General features: G+C 40.4%; 2 protein-coding genes and 1 pseudogene across 4 annotated transcripts in view; all 3 read left to right on the forward strand.

The window, feature by feature from the left end:
* sema5ba (sema domain, seven thrombospondin repeats (type 1 and type 1-like), transmembrane domain (TM) and short cytoplasmic domain, (semaphorin) 5Ba) overlaps positions 1-21,951 on the forward strand; it is a 945,671-nt gene that overhangs the window by 8,659 nt on the left and 915,061 nt on the right. The gene's annotated exons all lie outside the window — the stretch shown is intronic.
* On the forward strand, positions 6,772-7,668 carry LOC117524118 (the record flags this gene model as incomplete). Its single annotated transcript, XM_034185848.1, has 1 exon — positions 6,772-7,668. A coding segment is annotated over one exon (897 nt), but the record flags the coding sequence as incomplete, so codon positions are not given.
* Positions 18,137-19,029, forward strand: LOC117524119 (annotated as a pseudogene).

The following is a 21,951-nucleotide window of genomic DNA, read 5'->3' on the forward strand; positions in this document are numbered from 1 at the left end:
TAAATACTTTTGCGAAGGTGACATTAACATTATCTTTTGGGTCCACTTGGCAGTAACATGTCTAAAATAGTGATGTTTATTTACCTTACTCTACTCTACTCTACTTTACTCTACTTTTTTCTTTGCCATTAGTCGGAAACCTATAGAAAGTCAAATCCGGCGAAGTTCCAGGTTGATTGATGAACATGGGCACACAACACTGTGTGCTCACTGTTTACACTGCGCCACCAGAACTAACGAGTGCAGAGAAAAACACGTATTTTCTTTGTTTGGGTCCGGAAGGGGATTTATCACGCAACGCATTACGGCAGACTTTGCAACTGAATTCCACACAAATTGGTCAGTTGGTAAATAGTTACCAAATTTTCCGGAGAATGTCACACCTTTTGGGATTTTTGTCCCTTGTTGTCATGTACTTTATGTTATTGGCATTTATTCATTCATTCATTTTCTATACCTGCTTATTCCAATTAAGATTCATGGGGGCCCTTTGTTCTTTCATTATTGAAATCTATTTTTATTTTGATTATTTTAGTTTGTTTTTGTTTGGTTCCTGGGAAAGCCCTATACAGTGGAAACTCGGTTTTAGAACTTAATTAGTTCCTAATTGTTGTTCTTAAATCAAAACCAATTTTCCCATAAGAAAATGTAAAATGGATTAATCAGTTCCTGGCCCCAAAAAGAACACTGCCATGTATATGCATAGTATCTTATACAAAGTACTGTACAATAATTAAAATAAAAAAAGACAATTTAATTTCACCTTCCGTGTACAGAAGAGACCACAAGAATGTCAGGTAACTGAACTTCTGAATGGATCAGACGCCTTTGTTGCAGTGAAACTTTGGTTGGATATGACGTTGTACACTAACAGCATTAGCACTTTTGTCAGTTGTTGGTAGCTTCACTCATTAGCTCCACTCTATGTATGATAACTGCAAAAAATATGAGGTGCATAACTTTTAATGTCTACAACATAGTAAACCATTCAGACAACCACCGCACAGTTCCGAAAAAATAGGATTTAATAAACACCCAAATACGGACTTTTTTTGCTTCGTCGTCTTCTGCTTCTTCTTTCTGGTTTACTGGCGGACTGCAACCCAACATGGTGCATTACCATCACCTACTGCTATGGACGTGTTCGTGAACCAAGACTTTGTTTGAAAAGTGATGCATTTTTAGTTAAAAAATATGTTATTGAACCGATTTGTTCGTAAAGAGAGCCATTCTAAAACCAAGGTTCCACTGTATTTTTATTCAAAATATTGATATTAATAATGAACAAGTGATTCTTTTTTTTTTTGTATATATGTTGCACCAGAGCTTAAGTTACAGGACCTCCCAAACTAGAAAAAAAAAAAAAAACAATAAAAAGAGACTCGTGCCCAGAAAATACAGTGTAAGACGAGCATGCGTGTGTCAAGTGGACAACGGAGGGAGGGAAGAGAGAGAGAGAGAGAGAGAGAGAGAGAGAGAGAGAGAGAGAGATTTGTGACTAACAGTAAATGCATCAGGTACTGTGAGAGGAGAGGACAATAACCAATGAGATGATTTTGAGTGAGCAGAAAAAAATGTGTCTGGTATTGACAGCTGTAAATGTGTTGTATATCATAACAGCAGTCGCATCTGAAGCTTTTAATAATTCATTCAGCATCCAACAGGTGGCACACATCTATGGGATATTATCTAGGCAAAACAAAATTGTTCTTTCAATCAATGTGGTGCATCAGAGTTCAGCAGATGCAATGCAGTTTGTACTCATCATACACTCAACAAAAATATAAATGCAACACTTTTGGTTTTGCTCCCATTTTGTATGAGATAAACTCAAAGATCTAAAACTTTTTCCACATACACAATATCACCATTTCCCTCAAATATTGTTCACAAACCAGTCTAAATCTGTGATAGTGAGCACTTCTCCTTTGCTGAGATAATCCATCCCACCTCACAGGTGTGCCATATCAAGATGCTGATTAGACACCATGATTAGTGCACAGGTGTGCCTTAGACTGCCCACAATAAAAGGCCACTCTGAAAGGTGCAGTTTTATCACACAGCACAATGCCACAGATGTCGCAAGATTTGAGGGAGCGTGCAATTGGCATGCTGACAGCAGGAATGTCAACCAGAGCTGTTGCTCGTGTATTGAATGTTCATGTCTCTACCATAAGCCGTCTCCAAAGGCGTTTCAGAGAATTTGGCAGTGCATCCAACCAGCCTCACAACCGCAGACCACGTGTAATCACACCAGCCCAGGACCTCCACATCCAGCATGTTCACCTCCAAGATCGTCTGAGACCAGCCACTTGGACAGCTGCTGGAACAATCGGTTTGCATAACCACAGAATTTCTGCACAAACTGTCAGAAACCGTCTCAGGGAAGCTCATCTGCATGCTCGTCGTCCTCATCGGGGTCTCGACCTGACTCCAGTTTGTCGTCGTAACTGACTTGAGTGGGAAAATGCTCACATTTGCTGGCATTTGGCACGTTGGAGAGATGTTCTCTTCACGGATGATGCGAAGGAGATGTGTTGCACTGCATGAGGCAAATGGTGGTCACACCAGATACTGACTGGTATCCCCCCCAATAAAACAAAACTGCACCTTTCAGAGTGGCCTTTTATTGTGGGCAGTCTAAGGCACACCTGTGCACTAATCATGGTGTCTAATCAGCATCTTGATATGGCACACCTGTGAGGTGGGATGGATTATCTCAGCAAAGGAGAAGTGCTCACTATCACAGATTTAGACTGGTTTGTGAACAATATTTGAGGGAAATGGTGATATTGTGTATGTGGAAAAGGTTTTAGATCTTTGAGTTCATCTCATACAAAATGGGAGCAAAACCAAAAGTGTTGCGTTTATATTTTTGTTGAGTATATAATCTTTTAGTTTATTGTTTTTACTTATTGTCCACACAAGATGACTGGGGTCGACTCACTCACTCACTCACTCACTCACTCACTCACTCACTCACTCACTCACTCACTCACTCACTCACTCACTCACTCACTCACTCACTCACTCATATTATTCTTAAGTCTATGAATGAATATTTACAGAACAGCCTCAGAATTGGCATTCAGTGTTTTTGATCAAAATAGTAAAGGAACTATTTATAGAACAAGTTTTTTTTATAAACTCAGAACATGAATATGTTTTTTGATCACAGTAGTAAAGGAACTATTTTACAGAACAAGTTTTTTTTTTTAATAAACTCAGAAAACAAATATTCTTAAGTGGATGAATGAATAACAGAACAGCCTCAGAATTGACATTCAATGTACCGTAGTAGGAAATTACGAACTACTAAGTATGCAAGAAGAAGAGTTGTCATACTCAACACAACTTCCTTTTTTAAAAATTATGATCAAACTGTGATTATTTTCAATTATTTATTATTTTTACTACCTAATGTTCTTGGCATTTTTTTCCACACAAAGTTAAACAATATTGATTAAGGTGTGTGTGTGTTTGTGCGTGCAAGACTGTGTGTATTTGTGTCTGTGTGTGCATGTGTGTGTGTCTGAGTGACTGTGTGAGAGGGAGAGAGAGAGGTTGTTAGACTGACCAATTTATTTTTATGAACTGCAGTGAGAAAGTGTCAGATACTGCATGCAGCCATATTCAATAAAAATATTAATACAGGCTACTTTTTGTGTTCAGCTATATATGTGTATGTGTGTAAGTCGTCTGTAAGACTGTTTATTTTTTAATGATCTGTGTGAACTTGGTGATTCATGCAAACATCCAGTGATGGCAAACAGGGAAATAATATGTCAGACTTATTCACTGTATTCTTCTCAAAAGCACCGTGTTCAGTACGAGCAAAGTTTTTCAACTGACTTTATATCACCAGCCAAACTAAGAGCAAGCATACAGTAAATACAACAACAACAACAAAACAACAACAACAACAAAAAACAAAAAAAAAAACCCCGACTGGAGTGGAGGCAGTGACCGACGCGACACGAGCTGTTTTCAGCTCTGTCTTGTCAAATGCATCGCGTACGTTATGAAACAAGTTCACCAAGTAACTTTAAATATCACACAAACCAAAACAGAGGCGAGCTGAAGAAAAGAGAGCAACGTGAGCTCGAGTTAAGCCAAGCACAGAGAGATCAGTTCTTGTCTGTGTGTGTGAGAGAGCAGGGCACAGGTCTGGCTGCAGAGACGTGTCTGTTTAGGGAGGGGCGGGCGCTGTATGTGACTGGCCAATCACAGAGCGTGAAGACAGTCAGTTACCCAATGAGGATCTCCTTCAGCACGAGCACAGATATTGACGAGTTTTACTTGTATCATGCTCGTACTCGTCAAAAATGCTTTATCCGTACTGAGTAATGAGTATCCGGCTCAACCCTATTAGTAACAATTGTGAGTGTGTGCATATGGAACCTGAAAGTGTCCTTTTGTTTTTTAAATTTACAATCTGTTTTGTGTCATGGGAAGGGGCGTAATCAAATTGTGTAGTGGCTCCTGGGATTATTTGAGATACACCTGTGGTACTCTTAATGTTTGTGGGAAAGAAGACTACACACTTCAGCCACATTCCAAGGACCCCTTGACATGGGACAGGATTCAGCCCCTGAAATGAGACACGGCCATCAGTGAAACCAATTTAGAAAAAAGTGATTTTAGAAAGGAAAAGCATTGTTTCTCTATATTACTTATGCAGACACGTGTTGTTGGGACAGCTTTTCTAAATCACGTGGACTTACATAGTTAGTGCCGTAAGCAGAGGGTTTGCCAGTGGACGGTGTGGTGCATTGTGGGCTGCTGGGTGGAAATAAATAATTCCACAATATCTGTCTGGTTCCTGTTGGCCTCCCAGGACTTGCTTATTGTTTGTGGACAGACACGGCTCTGCCTCTAGTCTGGGTCTGTAACCTGGTCTGTCCAACCTGTGAAATCCGACACGGCTGCACACTGTCTGCGTCTTGCACTAATTATACCCGTCCGACTCAGCTTGTCTGAATGTTTGCATCTCTCTCCTCCCGTGTTGTTGTTACTGCACCTGTCAGCGTGTGAGGAACACACCGTGGTCAGGAGGGCTGAAGCTCTGTTCGAGGTACAGCGTCAGCTGCAGCAAAATTTGCAACAAACTAAGATCATCAGAATATTAATGTCTGCTTGAGAATGCCCCCCCCCCCACAACATGCACGGTGGCGGTAACAGGAAGTGTTCAGTGTTTTTCACTCCGGCAACTTTCATTGTTTTCTCTGTGCCAGACGACGTGTGTATGCGTGTGCATCTGTATTATGTGCAAGCATGAGCTCATACGTGCGTGTGCGCGTCCACGTTTGTGTGCGGGCAGTGTGGTTTTTGTCTTTGTGTGCATGTGAAGTGGACGTGAAGGCATGTGCCTTTTCCGTCCCATCCCTTCTGTGCTCAGTGAGGTCTGAGCAGGCCACAATGAAAGGGGGGTGCAGGGAGGAGAAAGTGCTCCCACAGTTGATTTGGCCATTGTGGGGGGAGGAACACTATTCCCATTGATGCTGTGGACGCATGGCTGAAACCCCCAGAAGCTTTAGGAACGGGCTTATTCAAGGCTTCATGTGAGCCGGAGAACTGGACTGGAAGATGGGTGTTGAGTCCTTTGTGGGATGGTGGGAACATTGTCCCTGCTCCACTGCTTTAGTACCACGACCTGTTAGCTGGACGGACTCTTAGATTTGTCTTGTTTTGCCCCTCGAGCAGTCTGCTGGTAGGATGTTATCAATTTTTAGAGGCGTCACACGGTCCTGACTCTCATTCTCCTGCTGGCTCGCCACACAAAAATGTGTTCTGTTTAACTCATTTTTTTAAGTTTAGGTGGCATCCCTTTGACCTAGATTTGTAAAATTCATGTTCTGTAACCCCAGTGTCCCCAAGTCACCTCCATCCAGTCTCTGGTCTCTGTTGGTCTGCAGCTCAGAATAATGTCCAATCAATATATCTTTATTTTTAATTGTTTGGACCTTTATCCCAGAATGCGGTAGACAACACAATGCGGTTCCATAGTGCCATGAATGTGGTGAAGCGTGGCGCCAGTGCAGACTTGACTTAATTATTCAAGTGTATTATTATTATTATTATTATTATTATTAGTATCATATCTTGAAATGTCTAGAGCAGGTATCTCAGTGGGATAAGTTGTTTGGGCTCCCAATTCATAGACATCTACACTGTCTCTATCCACTTAGCTGTAAGTGGATATCAGCTCTGGGGTGGGAAGTAACCTGTGTCAGACCGGCAACCCATCCAGGGCAAATTGAAGCCTCTCATATAGTTCTGGCTACAGAGTCTGGGGATAAGGAGCCTCAGGACCTGAATAGGACTTACTTCTCTACAGTATGCCACTATGCACATACTATATACAGTTGTGTTCAGAATAATAGTAGTGCTATGTGACTAAAAATATTAATCCAGGTTTTGAGTATATTTCTTATTGTTACATGGGAAACAAGGTACCAGTAGATTCAGTAGATTCTCACAAATCCAACAAGACCAAGCATTCATGATATGCGCACTCTTAAGGCTATGAAATTGGGCTATTAGTAAAAAAAGTAGAAAAGGGGGTGTTCACAATAATAGTAGCATCTACTGTTGATGCTACAAACTCAAAACTGTTATGTTCAAACTGCTTTTTTAGCAGTCCTGTGAATCACTAAACTAGTATCTAATAGATTACAATTTGTTCATGTAAATGGGGAATCTTCTTCACAGACTAAAGTTAATTATGGAGTTCCACAAGGTTCTGTGCTAGGACCAATTTTATTCACTTTATACATGCTTCCCTTAGGCAGTATTATTAGACAGTATTGCTTAAATTTTCATTGTTACGCAGATGATACCCAGCTTTATCTATCCATGAAGCCAGAGGACACACACCAATTAGCTAAACTGCAGGATTGTCTTACAGACATAAAGACATGGATGACCTCTAATTTCCTGCTTTTAAACTCAGATAAAACTGAAGTTATTGTACTTGGCCCCAAAAATCTTAGAAACATGGTGTCTAACCAGATCCTTACTCTGGATGGCATTACCCTGACCTCTAGTAATACTGTGAGAAATCTTGGAGTCATTTTTGATCAGGATATGTCATTCAAAGCGCATATTAAACAAATATGTAGGACTGCTTTTTTGCATTTACGCAATATCTCTAAAATTAGAAAGGTCTTGTCTCAGAGTGATGCTGAAAAACTAATTCATGCATTTATTTCCTCTAGGCTGGACTATTGTAATTCATTATTATCAGGTTGTCCTAAAAGTTCCCTAAAAAGCCTTCAGTTAATTCAAAATGCTGCACCTAGAGTACTAACGGGGACTAGAAGGAGAGAGCATATCTCACCCATATTGGCCTCTCTTCATTGGCTTCCTGTTAATTCTAGAATAGAATTTAAAATTCTTCTTCTTACTTATAAGGTTTTGAATAATCAGGTCCCATCTTATCTTAGGGACCTCGTAGTACCATATCACCCCAATAGAGCGCTTTGCTCTCAGACTGCAGGCTTACTTGTAGTTCCTAGGGTTTGTAAGAGTAGAATGGGAGGCAGAGCCTTCAGCTTTCAGGCTCCTCTCCTGTGGAACCAGCTCCCAATTCAGATCAGGGAGACAGACACCCTCTCTACTTTTAAGATTAGGCTTAAAACTTTCCTTTTTGCTAAAGCTTATAGTTAGGGCTGGATCAGGTGACCCTGAACCATCCCTTAGTTATGCTGCTATAGACGTAGACTGCTCCCATGATGCACTGTTTCTTTCTCTTTTTGCTCTGTATGTACCACTCTGCATTTAATCATTAGTGATCGATCTCTGCTCCCCTCCACAGCATGTCTTTTTCCTGGTTCTCTCCCTCAGCCCCAACCAGTCCCAGCAGAAGACTGCCCCTCCCTGAGCCTGGTTCTGCTGGAGGTTTCTTCCTGTTAAAAGGGAGTTTTTTCTTCCCACTGTAGCCAAGTGCTTGCTCACAGGGGGTTGTTTTGACCGTTGGGGTTTTACATAATTATTGTATGGCCTTGCCTTACAATATAAAGCGCCTTGGGGCAACTGTTTGTTGTGATTTGGCGCTATATATAAAAAAAAAAAATTGATTGATTGAATTGATTGTATAACCACAGTTTTTTATGATTTCTTCACATCTGCGAGGCATTCATTTTGTTGGTTTGGAACCAAGATTTTGATAGTTTACTAGTGTGCTTGGGGACATTGTCTTGTTGAAACACCCATTTCAAGGGCATGTCCTCTTCAGCATAAGGCAACATGACCTCTTCAAGTATTTTGACATATCCAAACTGGTATGCGATATATAGGTCCAACACCATAGTAGGAGAAACATGCCCATATCATGATGCTTGCACCACCATGCTTCACTGTCTTCACTGTGAACTGTGGCTTGAATTCAGAGTTTGGGGGTCATCTCACAAACTGTCTGTGGCCCTTGGACCCAAAAAGAACAGTTTTACTCTCATCAGTCCACAAAATATTCCTCCATTTCTATTTAGGCCAGTTGATGTGTTCTTTGGCAAATTGTAACCTCTTCTGCGCATGTCTTTTATTTAACAGAGGGACTTTGCGGGGATTTTAGCAAATAAATTAGCTTCACACAGGCATCTTCTAACTGTCACAGCACTTACAGGTAACTCCAGACTGTCTTTGATCATCCTGGAGCTGATCAATGGGTGAGCCTTTGCCATTCTGGTTATTCTTCTATCCATTTTGATGGTTGTTTTCCATTTTCTTCCACGTGTCTCTAGTTTTTTGTCCATTTTAAAGCATTGGAGATCATTGTAGATGAACAGCCTAGAATTTTTTGCACCTGTGTATAAGTTTTCCCCTCTCCAATCAACTTTTTAATCAAACTACCCTGTTCTTCTGGACAATGTCTTGAACGTCCCATTTTCCTCAGGCTTTCAAAGAGAAAAACATGTTCAACAGGTGCTGGCTTCATCCTTAAATAGGGGACACCTGATTCACACCTGTTTGTTCCACGAAATTGACAAACTCACTGACTGAATGCCACACTACTATTATTGTGAACACCCCCTTTTCTACTTTTTTTTTTCACTAATAGCCCAATTTCATAGCCTTAAGAGTGTGCATATCATGAATGCTTGGTCTTGTTGGATTTGTGAGAATCTACTGGTACCTTGTTTCCCAAGTAACAATAAGAAATGTACTCAAAACCTGGAGTAATCTTTTTAGTCACATAGCACTACTATTATTCTGAACACTACTGTACATCATCTTTGTGTGTCTGTAAGGGGGGGGGGGGGGGTGTCTTTATGTGACCCCCTATTTGTTTTCTTATTTACACGATAACTCACAAAGTACAGGATGGATTCTGGTGAAATTTTGGCAGTTGGTGGTCTTTGGGTCTGGATAAAGTTGACAACATTTTCAGATTAAAAATCTTTTCTCTGATCTGTTTTTTCTGTTTTCTTTCTTTCTCTGTATTTCAATACAGAGAAGCATACAGGGTTTCAGATGATTGCAGTCAAAAAGATTTGGGTTTCAGATGATTGTGTGATTGTAAAGAGTTATACACGTGCTATACCAATAAAGCCAAGCATAAAACACCTCCTGTGTGGTTTGGCGGCCTGGCGGAGGTATTCATTCTCATTCATTCTCGAAGTACACTTTCTGATTTGGTTTTATGAACCCCATGATTCAGTTTATCAATGGAAAAATCAGACTGGATGTATTTACCTGACTTCTTAGTAGTGTTTGGTTTGTTTCCAGGATCACACTTTGATTAAGTGCCTCTGATTGGTCGTATAACCAGCTCGTTATAACAGGTGGTTGTTGTTACTGTAGCTGTGTGCATCTGGGTGTCTGCTTCATTGTTGTGTATTTGCAGTAACAATTAGAAAATCATGTGCTAGCAACACCAGGCAGCTGCTTTCTGGTGTCTCTTTCTCTTGTTGTCCCTGTACTGTAGTTTGTGCATATCTGTCTAACCTGATGTTCACACGTATGGCTGCGGGTGACGGCATGAACCTAACAATTTTTCATCACTAATTAGCATAATGAAAGTTGTCCTTTTTGAGGTTGTAAATGGGCAGTTTGCTGCTTGTCCTTGTGCTTGGGAAACACTCACAGACTAGACCCATTATTTTTAAACATGCTTATCTAAGGTTCTAGGGGCAGTTTTGAGGAAAAGCTGATAGACACTTTATTCCAAAGGCTTTTGGCCTGCTGAATCTTAATTTTAGTCAATCACACTCACTTTTGGCGTTTCAGGTCTCAAATCAGTAAAAACAACCAAATGGCCGCCAATAATCACAGAATCGCCGATATCTCAGCACTAAAAGTTTTTATTTGACAATAGACAATGAAAAAGTTATATGTAAGTCATGTGATATATATCTATTTATTCTCAATCCACCTTCTACACTTGAACAGGACAACTGAGGATCATACTTAATGATGTGAACTTGTATTGAATAGAGTAGACTCCCTTTAAATGGCTCTTCCATAAATGGCTGTATTGGATACAACAAAAACGAGGCATATCCACAGAAACGTCCTTAATGATATCTCTAGTCCAAAAGGTCACTTTACCATGTAATATAATGTTAATATAGTCAAAGACATTTTGGTGGCAAGACACTAATCTGCCTTGTTCCTGCATGGTACAGCATCCTGTGCAGTACATTCATCCTTTCTTTCACATGCATCTTTGTGAAGAACATCCGGTTGTGCAGGAACAAGAGATAATCACAACACAGGCTTCTGGAAGTGATGCTTTTGAAGTTAGTCTAGATTTCAATATTCCATCCTGCATTACCTATCCAGAGGACATAGCTGATGGAAGGACTGGCTGTGGGAGGACAGCCTGACTCCACACCATGGCTTGACAGTGAGTTCTCTGGATATGAAACTGCAAGGCATCAGTTGTTGGTGGGAGAACCTCTGGAGACTACAACTTGCAGAAAAGAGTAACTCTTGCCTCATCATGCTTGGAACTGCTTTCCTGACAGAAAATACAAGCATTCCAGTTTACCGGACAAGAACGACTGCAGAAGCCAGATGTTGGTGGCATGGGTGGCTGATCTGGGCAGGGTTTTTATGGCCTGTTGATGGCATTTCTGTGGAGCTGGCTCTCCTTTGCAAGCGCTTTATGTTCCCTTTGTGTGTATAATTTGAGCAGCAGGCTTTATGCCAAACAAGTGATAATGGTTCCCCTGAATCAGCTGGCAATATCTGTAGCAATCTGTCTGTGACATCCCTGTATTTCTCATCTCTCAACTTTTGCCATGCTGTCATAGCTTCCCTGATTGAGGCAATGCATTGCGACGTGGAATCAAACAGTACAACTTTAGATCTTGTTACCTGGCAGATGATGCACATCTCCATGCACACTGGGGTCATATGCTTCAGGCTGTCAAATGGTTCCATGCTAAGAGGACATTGAAATATTTATTAAATAAATGTTCAGTTTGAGGGATTTTATGCCATGAAATAGATATATACAATAATTGTGACATTAGAAGACAATTGCAAACTGTTGTGAAGTATCTTAGTGCAACATGATACAGGAAGTATGGATCATCAGTGTGTGTGACAAGTCTCAGCTGTTTTATACTTATTGTATCAAATTATGTGAACTGTTTTTAAATGGTAAATGTAAATACATTCAAATATATGCAATCAAGTTGTCAAAATGGGTAAAAAAGCTTGTGCAGGTCTTCTCCTGACAGTATCTTCTGGAAATGTAGTTAAAGTTGATGACTGAGCACTTGAGACTTTCTTATATGCATCTGATATGTACATGAAAGCACACCTTGTTCACCTTGCTGAGGCAAGTGTGAAAAATAAGTCCAGTGTCATGTGCTAAAAATAGATTTAATGTCATCTTGAAATTCTGCAGCGAGAGATTATTGGCACTGGCATTGTTGGGGTGGTTATTGTGTGGTTATGCACAAAATGTGTCTTTCACAAAAAAAAAACAACAACAATAGCAACAACAAAAAAACAAAACAAACACACACACACACACACAAAAAAATTCATATGTAACCTATACAAGCTGACATAATGCATATGCAATAATGCAATGAAGAGATACCCATTAAGACAACAAAGTTAGACACATGTTTTAGGGAGAATCTTACACTTTTTTCCACTTTTAAATGGTTGTAATAATGTAGTGAAGAATGAAAAGACATCTATTAAGAAAAGAAATCAAAGACACTAGGAGGGCTTCTGAAAATAAAAGAATTGTATTTCTTGGCCTTAAAAATGTATGTTTAGATCCCCACAGCACCTCTCTATCACTTTTTAGTGCTGAGATATAAATCAATTATGTGATTATTGGTGACCATTTTGTTTTTTTTTACTGATTTCAGACCTTAAACTGCAAATTGAGCATAACAGACAAAAAACAAACAAACAAACAAACAAACAAAATCAGATTCATCACCCCAAAATCTTTTGGGAAAAAGTGTCCTGCTTTCCTCAAAATGCCTCCAGGGTTCACTTTTGGTGAAAAAGGGCCAAGACTATCAGTGTCCTAGGTACACCCTAATCCTAGGTAGACCCTAATTAGAGGACACCCTTAGACATCCAGCTGTCCCAATATATTATGCCTTTGCATGACCTATAAAAAGGGTGGGCATGAATTTTGTGTATTTGGAAGAGAATATTACAGGAAATGTTCAGTTAGTTTTCACATGCAGTATCTGGATACATTAACCTTCAAGCGACCAAGTGCGGTGATTTATGACCCCAGGCACATATAAGATAAGACTTTATTGATTTCACAGTGGAGAAATTCACATGTCACGTCAGCTCTTAAAAAACACACAAGATAGGTGCGAGTAGAGGAAAATGTGCATCAAACAGCTGTGTGCAAGGATAAGCAATAATAATAATACTTGTAACAATACAATAAAATAAGAAACAAGGTAGAAATAGAATATATATATATATATATATATATATATATATATATATATATATATATATATATATATATATATACAACCCCTGGCAATAATTATGGAATCACCGGCCTTGGAGGATGTTCATTCAGTTGTTTAACTTTGTAGAAAAAAAGCAGATCACAGACATGACACAAACTAAAGTCATTTCAAATGGCAACTTTCTGGCTTTAAGAAACACTATAAGAAATCAGGAAAAAAAAAATTGGCAGTCAGTAACGGTTACTTTTTTAGACCAAGCAGAGGGAAAAAATATGGACTCACTCAATTCTGAGGAATAAATGATGGAATCACCCTGTAAATTTTCATCCCCAAAACTAACACCTGCATCAAATCAGATCTGCTCCTTAGTCTGCATCTAAAAGGAGTGATCACACCTTGGAGAGCTGTTGCACCAAGTGGACTGACATGAATCATGGCTCCAACACGAGAGATGTCAATTGAAACAAAGGAGAGGATTATCAAACTCTTAAAAGAGGGTAAATCATCACGCAATGTTGCAAAAGATGTTGGTTGTTCACAGTCAGCTGTGTCTAAACTCTGGACCAAATACAAACAACATGGGAAGGTTGTTAAAGGCAAACATACTGGTAGACCAAGGAAGACATCAAAGCGTCAAGACAGAAAACTGTGGATGACTGGATGAAAGTCATATTCAGTGATGAATCTCGAATCTGCATTGGGCAAGGTGATGATGCTGGAACTTTTGTTTGGTGCCGTTCCAATGAGATTTATAAAGATGACTGCCTGAAGAGAACATGTCAATTTCAACAATCATTGATGATATGGGGCTGCATGTCAGGTAAAGGCACTGGGGAGATGGCTGTCATTACATCATCAATAAATGCACAAGTTTACGTTGATATTTTGGACACTTTTCTTATTCCATCAATTGAAAGGATGTTTGGGGATGATGAAATCATTTTTCAAGATGATAATGCATCTTGCCATAGAGCAAAAACTGTGAAAACATTCCTTGCAAAAAGACACATAGGGTCAGTGTCATGGCCTGCAAATAGTCCGGATCTTAATCCAATTGAAAATCTTTGGTGGAAGTTGAAGAAAATGGTCCATGACAAGGCTCAACCTGCAAAGCTGATCTGGCAACAGCAATCAGAGAAAGTTGGAGCCAGATTGATGAAGACTACTGTTTGTCACTCATTAAGTCCATGCCTCAGAGACTGCAAGCTGTTATAAAAGCCAGAGGTGGTGCAACAAAATACTTGTGATGTGTTGGAGCGTTCTTTTGTTTTTCATGATTCCATAATCTTTTCCTCAGAATTGAGTGATTCCATATTTTTTTCCCTCTGCTTGGTCTAAAAAGTAACCATTACTGACTGCCACAATTTTTTTTTCCTGATTTCTTATAGTGTTTCTTAAAGCCAGAAAGTCATTTGAAATGACTTTAGTTTTGTGTCATGTCTGTGATCTGCTTTTTTTCTACAAAGTTAAACAACTGAATGAACATCCTCCGAGGCCGGTGATTCCATAATTTTTGCCAGGGGTTGTATATATGCACATAACTGGTACTTATCGTGCTTCCTGAGTGCTAAACATCATTGATGCACAGTAGAGAGAAACAATTTTCCTACAATTTGTCATTGCTTTCCTCTTATGAAGTGCTTTCCTTGTGTTTCTGCTACGCATCATTTATTTTAAGCATGCACAAGCACCATGAGTACCAGTTATGTGCACCCCTGTATATATATGTGTGTGTATGTGTATATGTGTATATATATATATATAAGTACATATGCATATATAAACATGATTGGAACTGAAAAAGATAGCAGCATCTTGTTTACAATATGTGAAGTGGAATTTTGATGTGATAAGTCGCGGCTGCCTTTCTCTGGCGTTCAGCTGAGAGGCGCCTGTTTAGGCCTGTACTGGTGGTTGGCTCTCACTGCGGTATTGTATCACTTCCTGTTCCGGAGCACAGCGGTGTTTTTCTGTATCTGTTAGCTGTTTACTCTGCGCAGTTAAATTGATCTAGTTATCTAGATTACGATTTGTTTCCCAGTGTAATCTTTACGTGCCTTAACTAAAGCACTCCTTCTGCTGAATCACCTATAAATTATTTACACATTATTCACTTTGCGTGTTTTTAGGAATCCGCTAGCTTAGCGTAGCTACTAGCTCTTAGCCGATTAGCATGGCGGCTTCTCCTGTCTCTCCCGCACTTTTCTGCTCTGGGTGTGAAATGTTTAGTTATTCCTCGGCCTCCTTTAGCAGTAACTGGTACTTGTAATAAGTGTAGCTTATTCGTAGCTTTGGAGGCCAGGCTGGGCGAATTGGAGACTCGGCTCCGCACCGTGGAAAATTTCTACAGTTAGCCAGGCCCCTGTAGTCGGTGCAGACCAAGGTAGCTTAACCGCCGTTAGTTCCCCCTGGCAGATCCCGAGCAGCCGGGAAAGCAGGCTGACTGGGTGACTGTGAGGAGGAAGCGTAGCCCTAAACAGAAGCCCCGTGTACACCGCCAACCCGTTCACATCTCTAACCGTTTTTCCCCACTCGACGACACACCCGCCGAGGATCAAACTCTGGTTATTGGCGACTCTGTTTTGAGAAATGTGAAGTTAGCGACACCAGCAACCATAGTCAATTGTCTTCCGGGGGCCAGAGCAGGCGACATTGAAGGAAATTTGAAACTGCTGGCTAAGGCTAAGCGTAAATTTGGTAAGATTGTAATTCACGTCGGCAGTAATGACACCCCGGTTACGCCAATCGGAGGTCACTAAAATTAACATTAAATCGGTGTGTAACTTTGCAAAAACAATGTCGGACTCTGTAGTTTTCTCTGGGCCCCTCCCCAATCGGACCGGGAGTGACATGTTTAGCCGCATGTTCTCCTTGAATTGCTGGCTGTCTGAGTGGTGTCCAAAAAATGAGGTGGGCTTCATAGATAATTGGCAAAGCTTCTGGGGAAAACCTGGTCTTGTTAGGAGAGACGGCATCCATCCCACTTTGGATGGAGCAGCTCTCATTTCTAGAAATCTGGCCAATTTTCTTAAATCCTCCAAACCGTGACTATCCAGGGTTGGGACCAGGAAGCAGAGTTGTAGTCTTACACACCTCTCTGCAGCTTCTCTCCCCCTGCCATCCCCTCATTACCCCATCCCCGTAGAGACGGTGCCTGCTCCCAGACTACCAATAACCAGCAAAAATCTATTTAATCATAAAAATTCAAAAGAAAAATAATATAGCACCTTCAACTGCACCACAGACTAAAACAGTTAAATGTGGTCTATTAAACATTAGGTCTCTCTCTTCTAAGTCCCTGTTGGTAAATGATATAATAATTGATCAACATATTGATTTATTCTGCCTAACAGAAACCTGGTTACAGCAGGATGAATATGTTAGTTTAAATGAGTCAACACCCCCGAGTCACACTAACTGTCAGAATGCTCGTAGCACGGGCCGGGGCGGAGGATTAGCAGCAATCTTCCATTCCAGCTTATTAATTAATCAAAAACCCAGACAGAGCTTTAATTCATTTGAAAGCTTGTCTCTTAGTCTTGTCCATCCAAATTGGAAGTCCCAAAAACCAGTTTTATTGTTATTATCTATCGTCCACCTGGTCGTTACTGTGAGTTTCTCTGTGAATTTTCAGACCTTTTGTCTGACTTAGTGCTTAGCTCAGATAAGATAATTATAGTGGGCGATTTTAACATCCACACAGATGCTGAGAATGACAGCCTCAACACTGCATTTAATCTATTATTAGACTCTATTGGCTTTGCTCAAAAAGTAATGAGTCCACCCACCACTTTAATCATATCTTAGATCTTGTTCTGACTTATGGTATGGAAATAGAAGACTTAACAGTATTCCCTGAAAACTCCCTTCTGTCTGATCATTTCTTAATAACATTACATTTACTCTGATGGACTACCCAGCAGTAGGGAATAAGTTTCATTACACTAGAAGTCTTTCAGAAAGCGCTGTACTAGGTTTAAGGATATTATTCCTTCTTTATGTTCTCTAATGCCATATAACAACACAGTGCAGAGTAGCTACCTAAACTCTGTAAGGGAGATAGAGTATCTCGTCAATAGTTTTACATCCTCATTGAGACAACTTTGGATGCTGTAGCTCCTCTGAAAAAGAGAGCTTTAAATCAGAAGTGTCTGACTCCGTGGTATAACTCACAAACTCGTAGCTTAAAGCAGATAACCCGTAAGTTGGAGAGGAAATGGCGTCTCACTAATTTAGAAGATCTTCACTTAGCCTGGAAAAAGAGTCTGTTGCTCTATAAAAAGCCCTCCGTAAAGCTAGGACATCTTTCTACTCATCACTAATTGAAGAAAATAAGAACAACCCCAGGTTTCTTTTCAGCACTGTAGCCAGGCTGACAAAGAGGTCAGAGCTCTATTGAGCTGAGTATTCCATTAACTTTAACTTGTAATGACTTCATGACTTTCTTTGCTAACAAAATTTTAAACTATTAGAGAAAAAATTACTCATAACCATCCCAAAGACGTATCGTTACTCTTTGGCTGCTTTCAGTGATGCCGGTATTTGGTTAGACTCTTTCTCTCCGATTGTTCTGTCTGAGTTATTTTCATTAGTTACTTCATCCAAACCATCAACATGTCTATTAGACCCCATTCCTACCAGGCTGCTCAAGGAAGCCCTACCATTATTTAATGCTTCGATCTTAAATATGATCAATCTATCTTTGTTAGTTGGCTATGTACCACAGGCTTTTAAGGTGGCAGTAATTAAACCATTACTTAAAAAGCCATCACTTGACCCAGCTATCTTAGCTAATTATAGGCCAATCTCCAACCTTCCTTTTCTCTCAAAATTCTTGAAAGGGTAGTTGTAAAACAGCTAACTGATCATCTGCAGAGGAATGGTCTATTTGAAGAGTTTCAGTCAGGTTTTTAGAATTCATCATAGTACAGAAACAGCATTAGTGAAGGTTACAAATGATCTTCTTATGGCCTTGGACAGTGGACTCATCTCTGTGCTTGTTCTGTAGACCTCAGTGCTGCTTTTGATACTGTTGACCATAAAATTTTATTACAGAGATTAGAGCATGCCATCGGTATTAAAGGCACTGCGCTGCGGTGGTTTGAATCATATTTGTCTAATAGATTACAATTTGTTCATGTAAATGGGGAATCTTCTTCACAGACTAAAGTTAATTATGGAGTTCCACAAGGTTCTGTGCTAGGACCAATTTTATTCACTTATATATGCTTCCCTTAGGCAGTATTATTAGACGGTATTGCTTAAATTTTCATTGTTACGCAGATGATACCCAGCTTTATCTATCCATGAAGCCAGAGGACACACACCAATTAGCTAAACTGCAGGATTGTCTTACAGACATAAAGACATGGATGACCTCTAATTTCCTGCTTTTAAACTCAGATAAAACTGAAGTTATTGTACTTGGCCCCACAAATCTTAGAAACATGGTGTCTAACCAGATCCTTACTCTGGATGGCATTACCCTGACCTCTAGTAATACTGTGAGAAATCTTGGAGTCATTTTTGATCAGGATATGTCATTCAAAGCGCATATTAAACAAATATGTAGGACTGCTTTTTTGCATTTACGCAATATCTCTAAAATCAGAAAGGTCTTGTCTCAGAGTGATGCTGAAAAACTAATTCATGCATTTATTTCCTCTAGGCTGGACTATTGTAATTCATTATTATCAGGTTGTCCTAAAAGTTCCCTAAAAAGCCTTCAGTTAATTCAAAATGCTGCAGCTAGAGTACTGACGGGGACTAGAAGGAGAGAGCATATCTCACTCATATTGGCCTCTCTTCATTGGCTTCCTGTTAATTCTAGAATAGAATTTAAAATTCTTCTTCTTACTTATAAGGTTTTGAATAATCAGGTCCCATCTTATCTTAGGGACCTCGTAGTACCATATCACCCCAATAGAGCGCTTCGCTCTCAGACTGCAGGCTTACTTGTAGTTCCTAGGGTTTGTAAGAGTAGAATGGGAGGCAGAGCCTTCAGCTTTCAGGCTCCTCTCCTGTGGAACCAGCTCCCAATTCAGATCAGGGAGACAGACACCCTCTCTACTTTTAGATTAGGCTTAAAACTTTCCTTTTTGCTAAAGCTTATAGTTAGGGCTGGATCAGGTGACCCTGAACCATCCCTTAGTTATGCTGCTATAGACGTAGACTGCTGGGGGGTTCCCATGATGCACTGTTTCTTTCTCTTTTTGCTCTGTATGCACCACTCTGCATTTAATCATTAGTGATCGATCTCTGCTCCCCTCCACAGCATGTCTTTTTCCTGGTTCTCTCCCTCAGCCCCAACCAGTCCAGCAGAAGACTGCCCCTCCCTGAGCCTGGTTCTGCTGGAGGTTTCTTCCTGTTAAAAGGGAGTTTTTCCTTCCCACTGTAGCCAAGTGCTTGCTCACAGGGGGTCGTTTTGACCATTGGGGTTTTACATAATTATTGTATGGCCTTGCCTTACAATATAAAGCGCCTTGGGGCAACTGTTTGTTGTGATTTGGCGCTATATAAAAAAAAATTGATTGATTGATTGATAAGGTAACATTAGTGCCTGGATTTGTAAACGAGTTGTTATTGCATGTGATTTGTGGACATATTGCACAGATTTGTGGACATGTTATTGCATGTTGCAACATATTGCAGATATGTTTGTGTACCATTCCTCCAATTCAAATGGAAGGAAGGTTTCCTACCATGAATTTGTCATTCTGTTTGTCCTGCATGTGCTTATAGAATTTTGCAAGGATTGGTTGATCCGTGTGCCAACGACTTGTGCTCTGTCACTTCTGACCCCAGGGAGATCTATGAGATTTTCAACATTATAGCTTATGGCCCTGTCACACCTTGATGATTTAACCTACGTATGCAGGCCATTTTAAAAACTCTGGTGCATGCTGTCGTACGTTTAATAAATTAATGCAGCTGTCACACCTTGATGATTATCCAGCGTCTGCAGACAGATCAATTTACACCCAGTGGTTCTGGTCGGTACTGCACTGTGTGGTGCTCATCAGAACAGAGTAATAAAACATTATTTTATTTTTTTATCTTGTGGACCATTTTCATTGTGTACAGAATGCTGATGAGTGTACAGGCTGTGATGAATGGAGGGCTGCACTCTTTAAAGCACAGGCTGCTTCCTAATCAGGTCATCACAGACCTGAATTATGAAACGCTGTGATGAATTAAACTTTTAAAGCGCCAGTCGACCACGATCAGGTCTGATCTGAAGGAAGTGCTGTGTGATCTGTTGGTGTGGTGATCACCTACCGCCACAACACTTTAAATGTTTAAAACATTGCATTAATCAGGTGTGAGCACCCTGATCGATCAATCAGGTCATCTGATCATCACACCACAACAATGGCGAGCAAAGTTTAAATCATCACAGCACTTCCGTGTGTTCAGAGCATGACACCGGCATGAGACACCTGCAGCAAAAAAAAACAAACAAAAAAAAACAGAGGGACTTGCTTTAAAGTGCTACATTTCCAGCCACAAATTTAAGGATTTTCCAAGGTCATTTTTAAAAATCAGGAGCTTTATGTAGATTCATGTCCATCTGTGATTGATATGAATCCACACAAGAGGGTTAGATGGGTTTGCACAGCGCACACTCTGTCTTTCAGCACTGGTGTGCGCAAATAGTTGTAGCAACAGGTGTATGAGGCATTGGAGACAGCTATGAAATTACATGTTTTGCACACAATTCCTGCTTCATGCGCACTTTCTGCACAAATCAACCAAATTCGCACTAGTGTGAAGGGACCCTAACCCTCTGGAGTTAACTTACGTGCCTCTGTGTCAAAAGTCACATGACCTAATTAAGTAGACATAGCACACAATCTGCTCTACTCTGAGTCTCTGTTTGAATCCATGTTCAATGTGTGGAATTCAATCTGCACACCACTTTTTAAATTTTGTTAATACATGAATCATGATTACTATTTTACATGAGTTTTTTTCCTGGACAATATGCTCATATTTGCTGCGTGTTTGCAGACACCCGCAGCAAAATAACTAATTTCCTCATTCTGATGGAGGAGAGAGAGGGCTGGAAAGAAATACGAGAAGGCAGGAGAAAAGGGTGTTATCATTGGTGGAAAACTCATGAGCTAACCAGTCACAACTACCAACCCCATGTGGGTTTCATGACAACCCAAAGACCCCACGTGGCTGTCCTGTGGTGCGTGTGTGTGCATGCGTTTTTGCGATCAGGACTTTTCTTCCATCTCTCTCTGTCTACGACAGCAAATAAGTAAAAAAATACACAAATTTTATTTATCACAGGTGCAAAATATATTACGTAATAAACAATGATCCCCAATTCACATAATTTGCTTGCTGAGAGAAGAAAATCGTGGTTTCGTGTGGAGCGAAAAAGCAGACAGCAATCAGGTTTTAAAGTTGCTTAGAGTGTGTTTTAGTGTATGGTGGAGTGTTTTAGCGTGTGTGGTATAGCTATTTTATTTATTTTGTGTGTATGAAATAATCAGGTATTTTGGAACAGCGCATCAAGTCTCTCTTTTTTTTGAACTGCATGAAGACGATTGAAGTACAGAGCGCATCATCAGAGTCTGAACCCCAGTGTGATCTGATGATGAAGTGGACTTTATTGTTCTGGTCTGGACGGACATGAGAGCAGGTGGATTCACCAACGTGCGCACAGATCAGCACAGTGGATCAAACTGTCTCTTTCCAGCTTCTCTGGCACACGGGCAGGCTGCTGCAGATGCACACTGTCCCAGCAGAAGCAGGCTCCAGGGGCAGACAACACATTAGTTCAGGTCAACCTGGTCTCACGGCAAGTTGTGATTCAGCAGCACGAAATACATTAATCTATTGGTTTGTGATACTGTAATGAAAAGCGCCTCATTTTCATCACGGCAGCATGAATTCATTCTAATTCATTCTGTGATGGCTTCATGAAATTAAAAGTGAAGTGGGGGTTCGGGTGGTTATGGTTAGGGTGAGGGGAAGGAGTAGGATTAGGTTATGGTTATGGTTAGGGTCGGGGGTAGGAGTAGGGTTA

This window comes from Thalassophryne amazonica, chromosome 14, assembly GCF_902500255.1.
Source record: "Thalassophryne amazonica chromosome 14, fThaAma1.1, whole genome shotgun sequence".
Lineage (NCBI taxonomy): Eukaryota > Metazoa > Chordata > Actinopteri > Batrachoidiformes > Batrachoididae > Thalassophryne > Thalassophryne amazonica.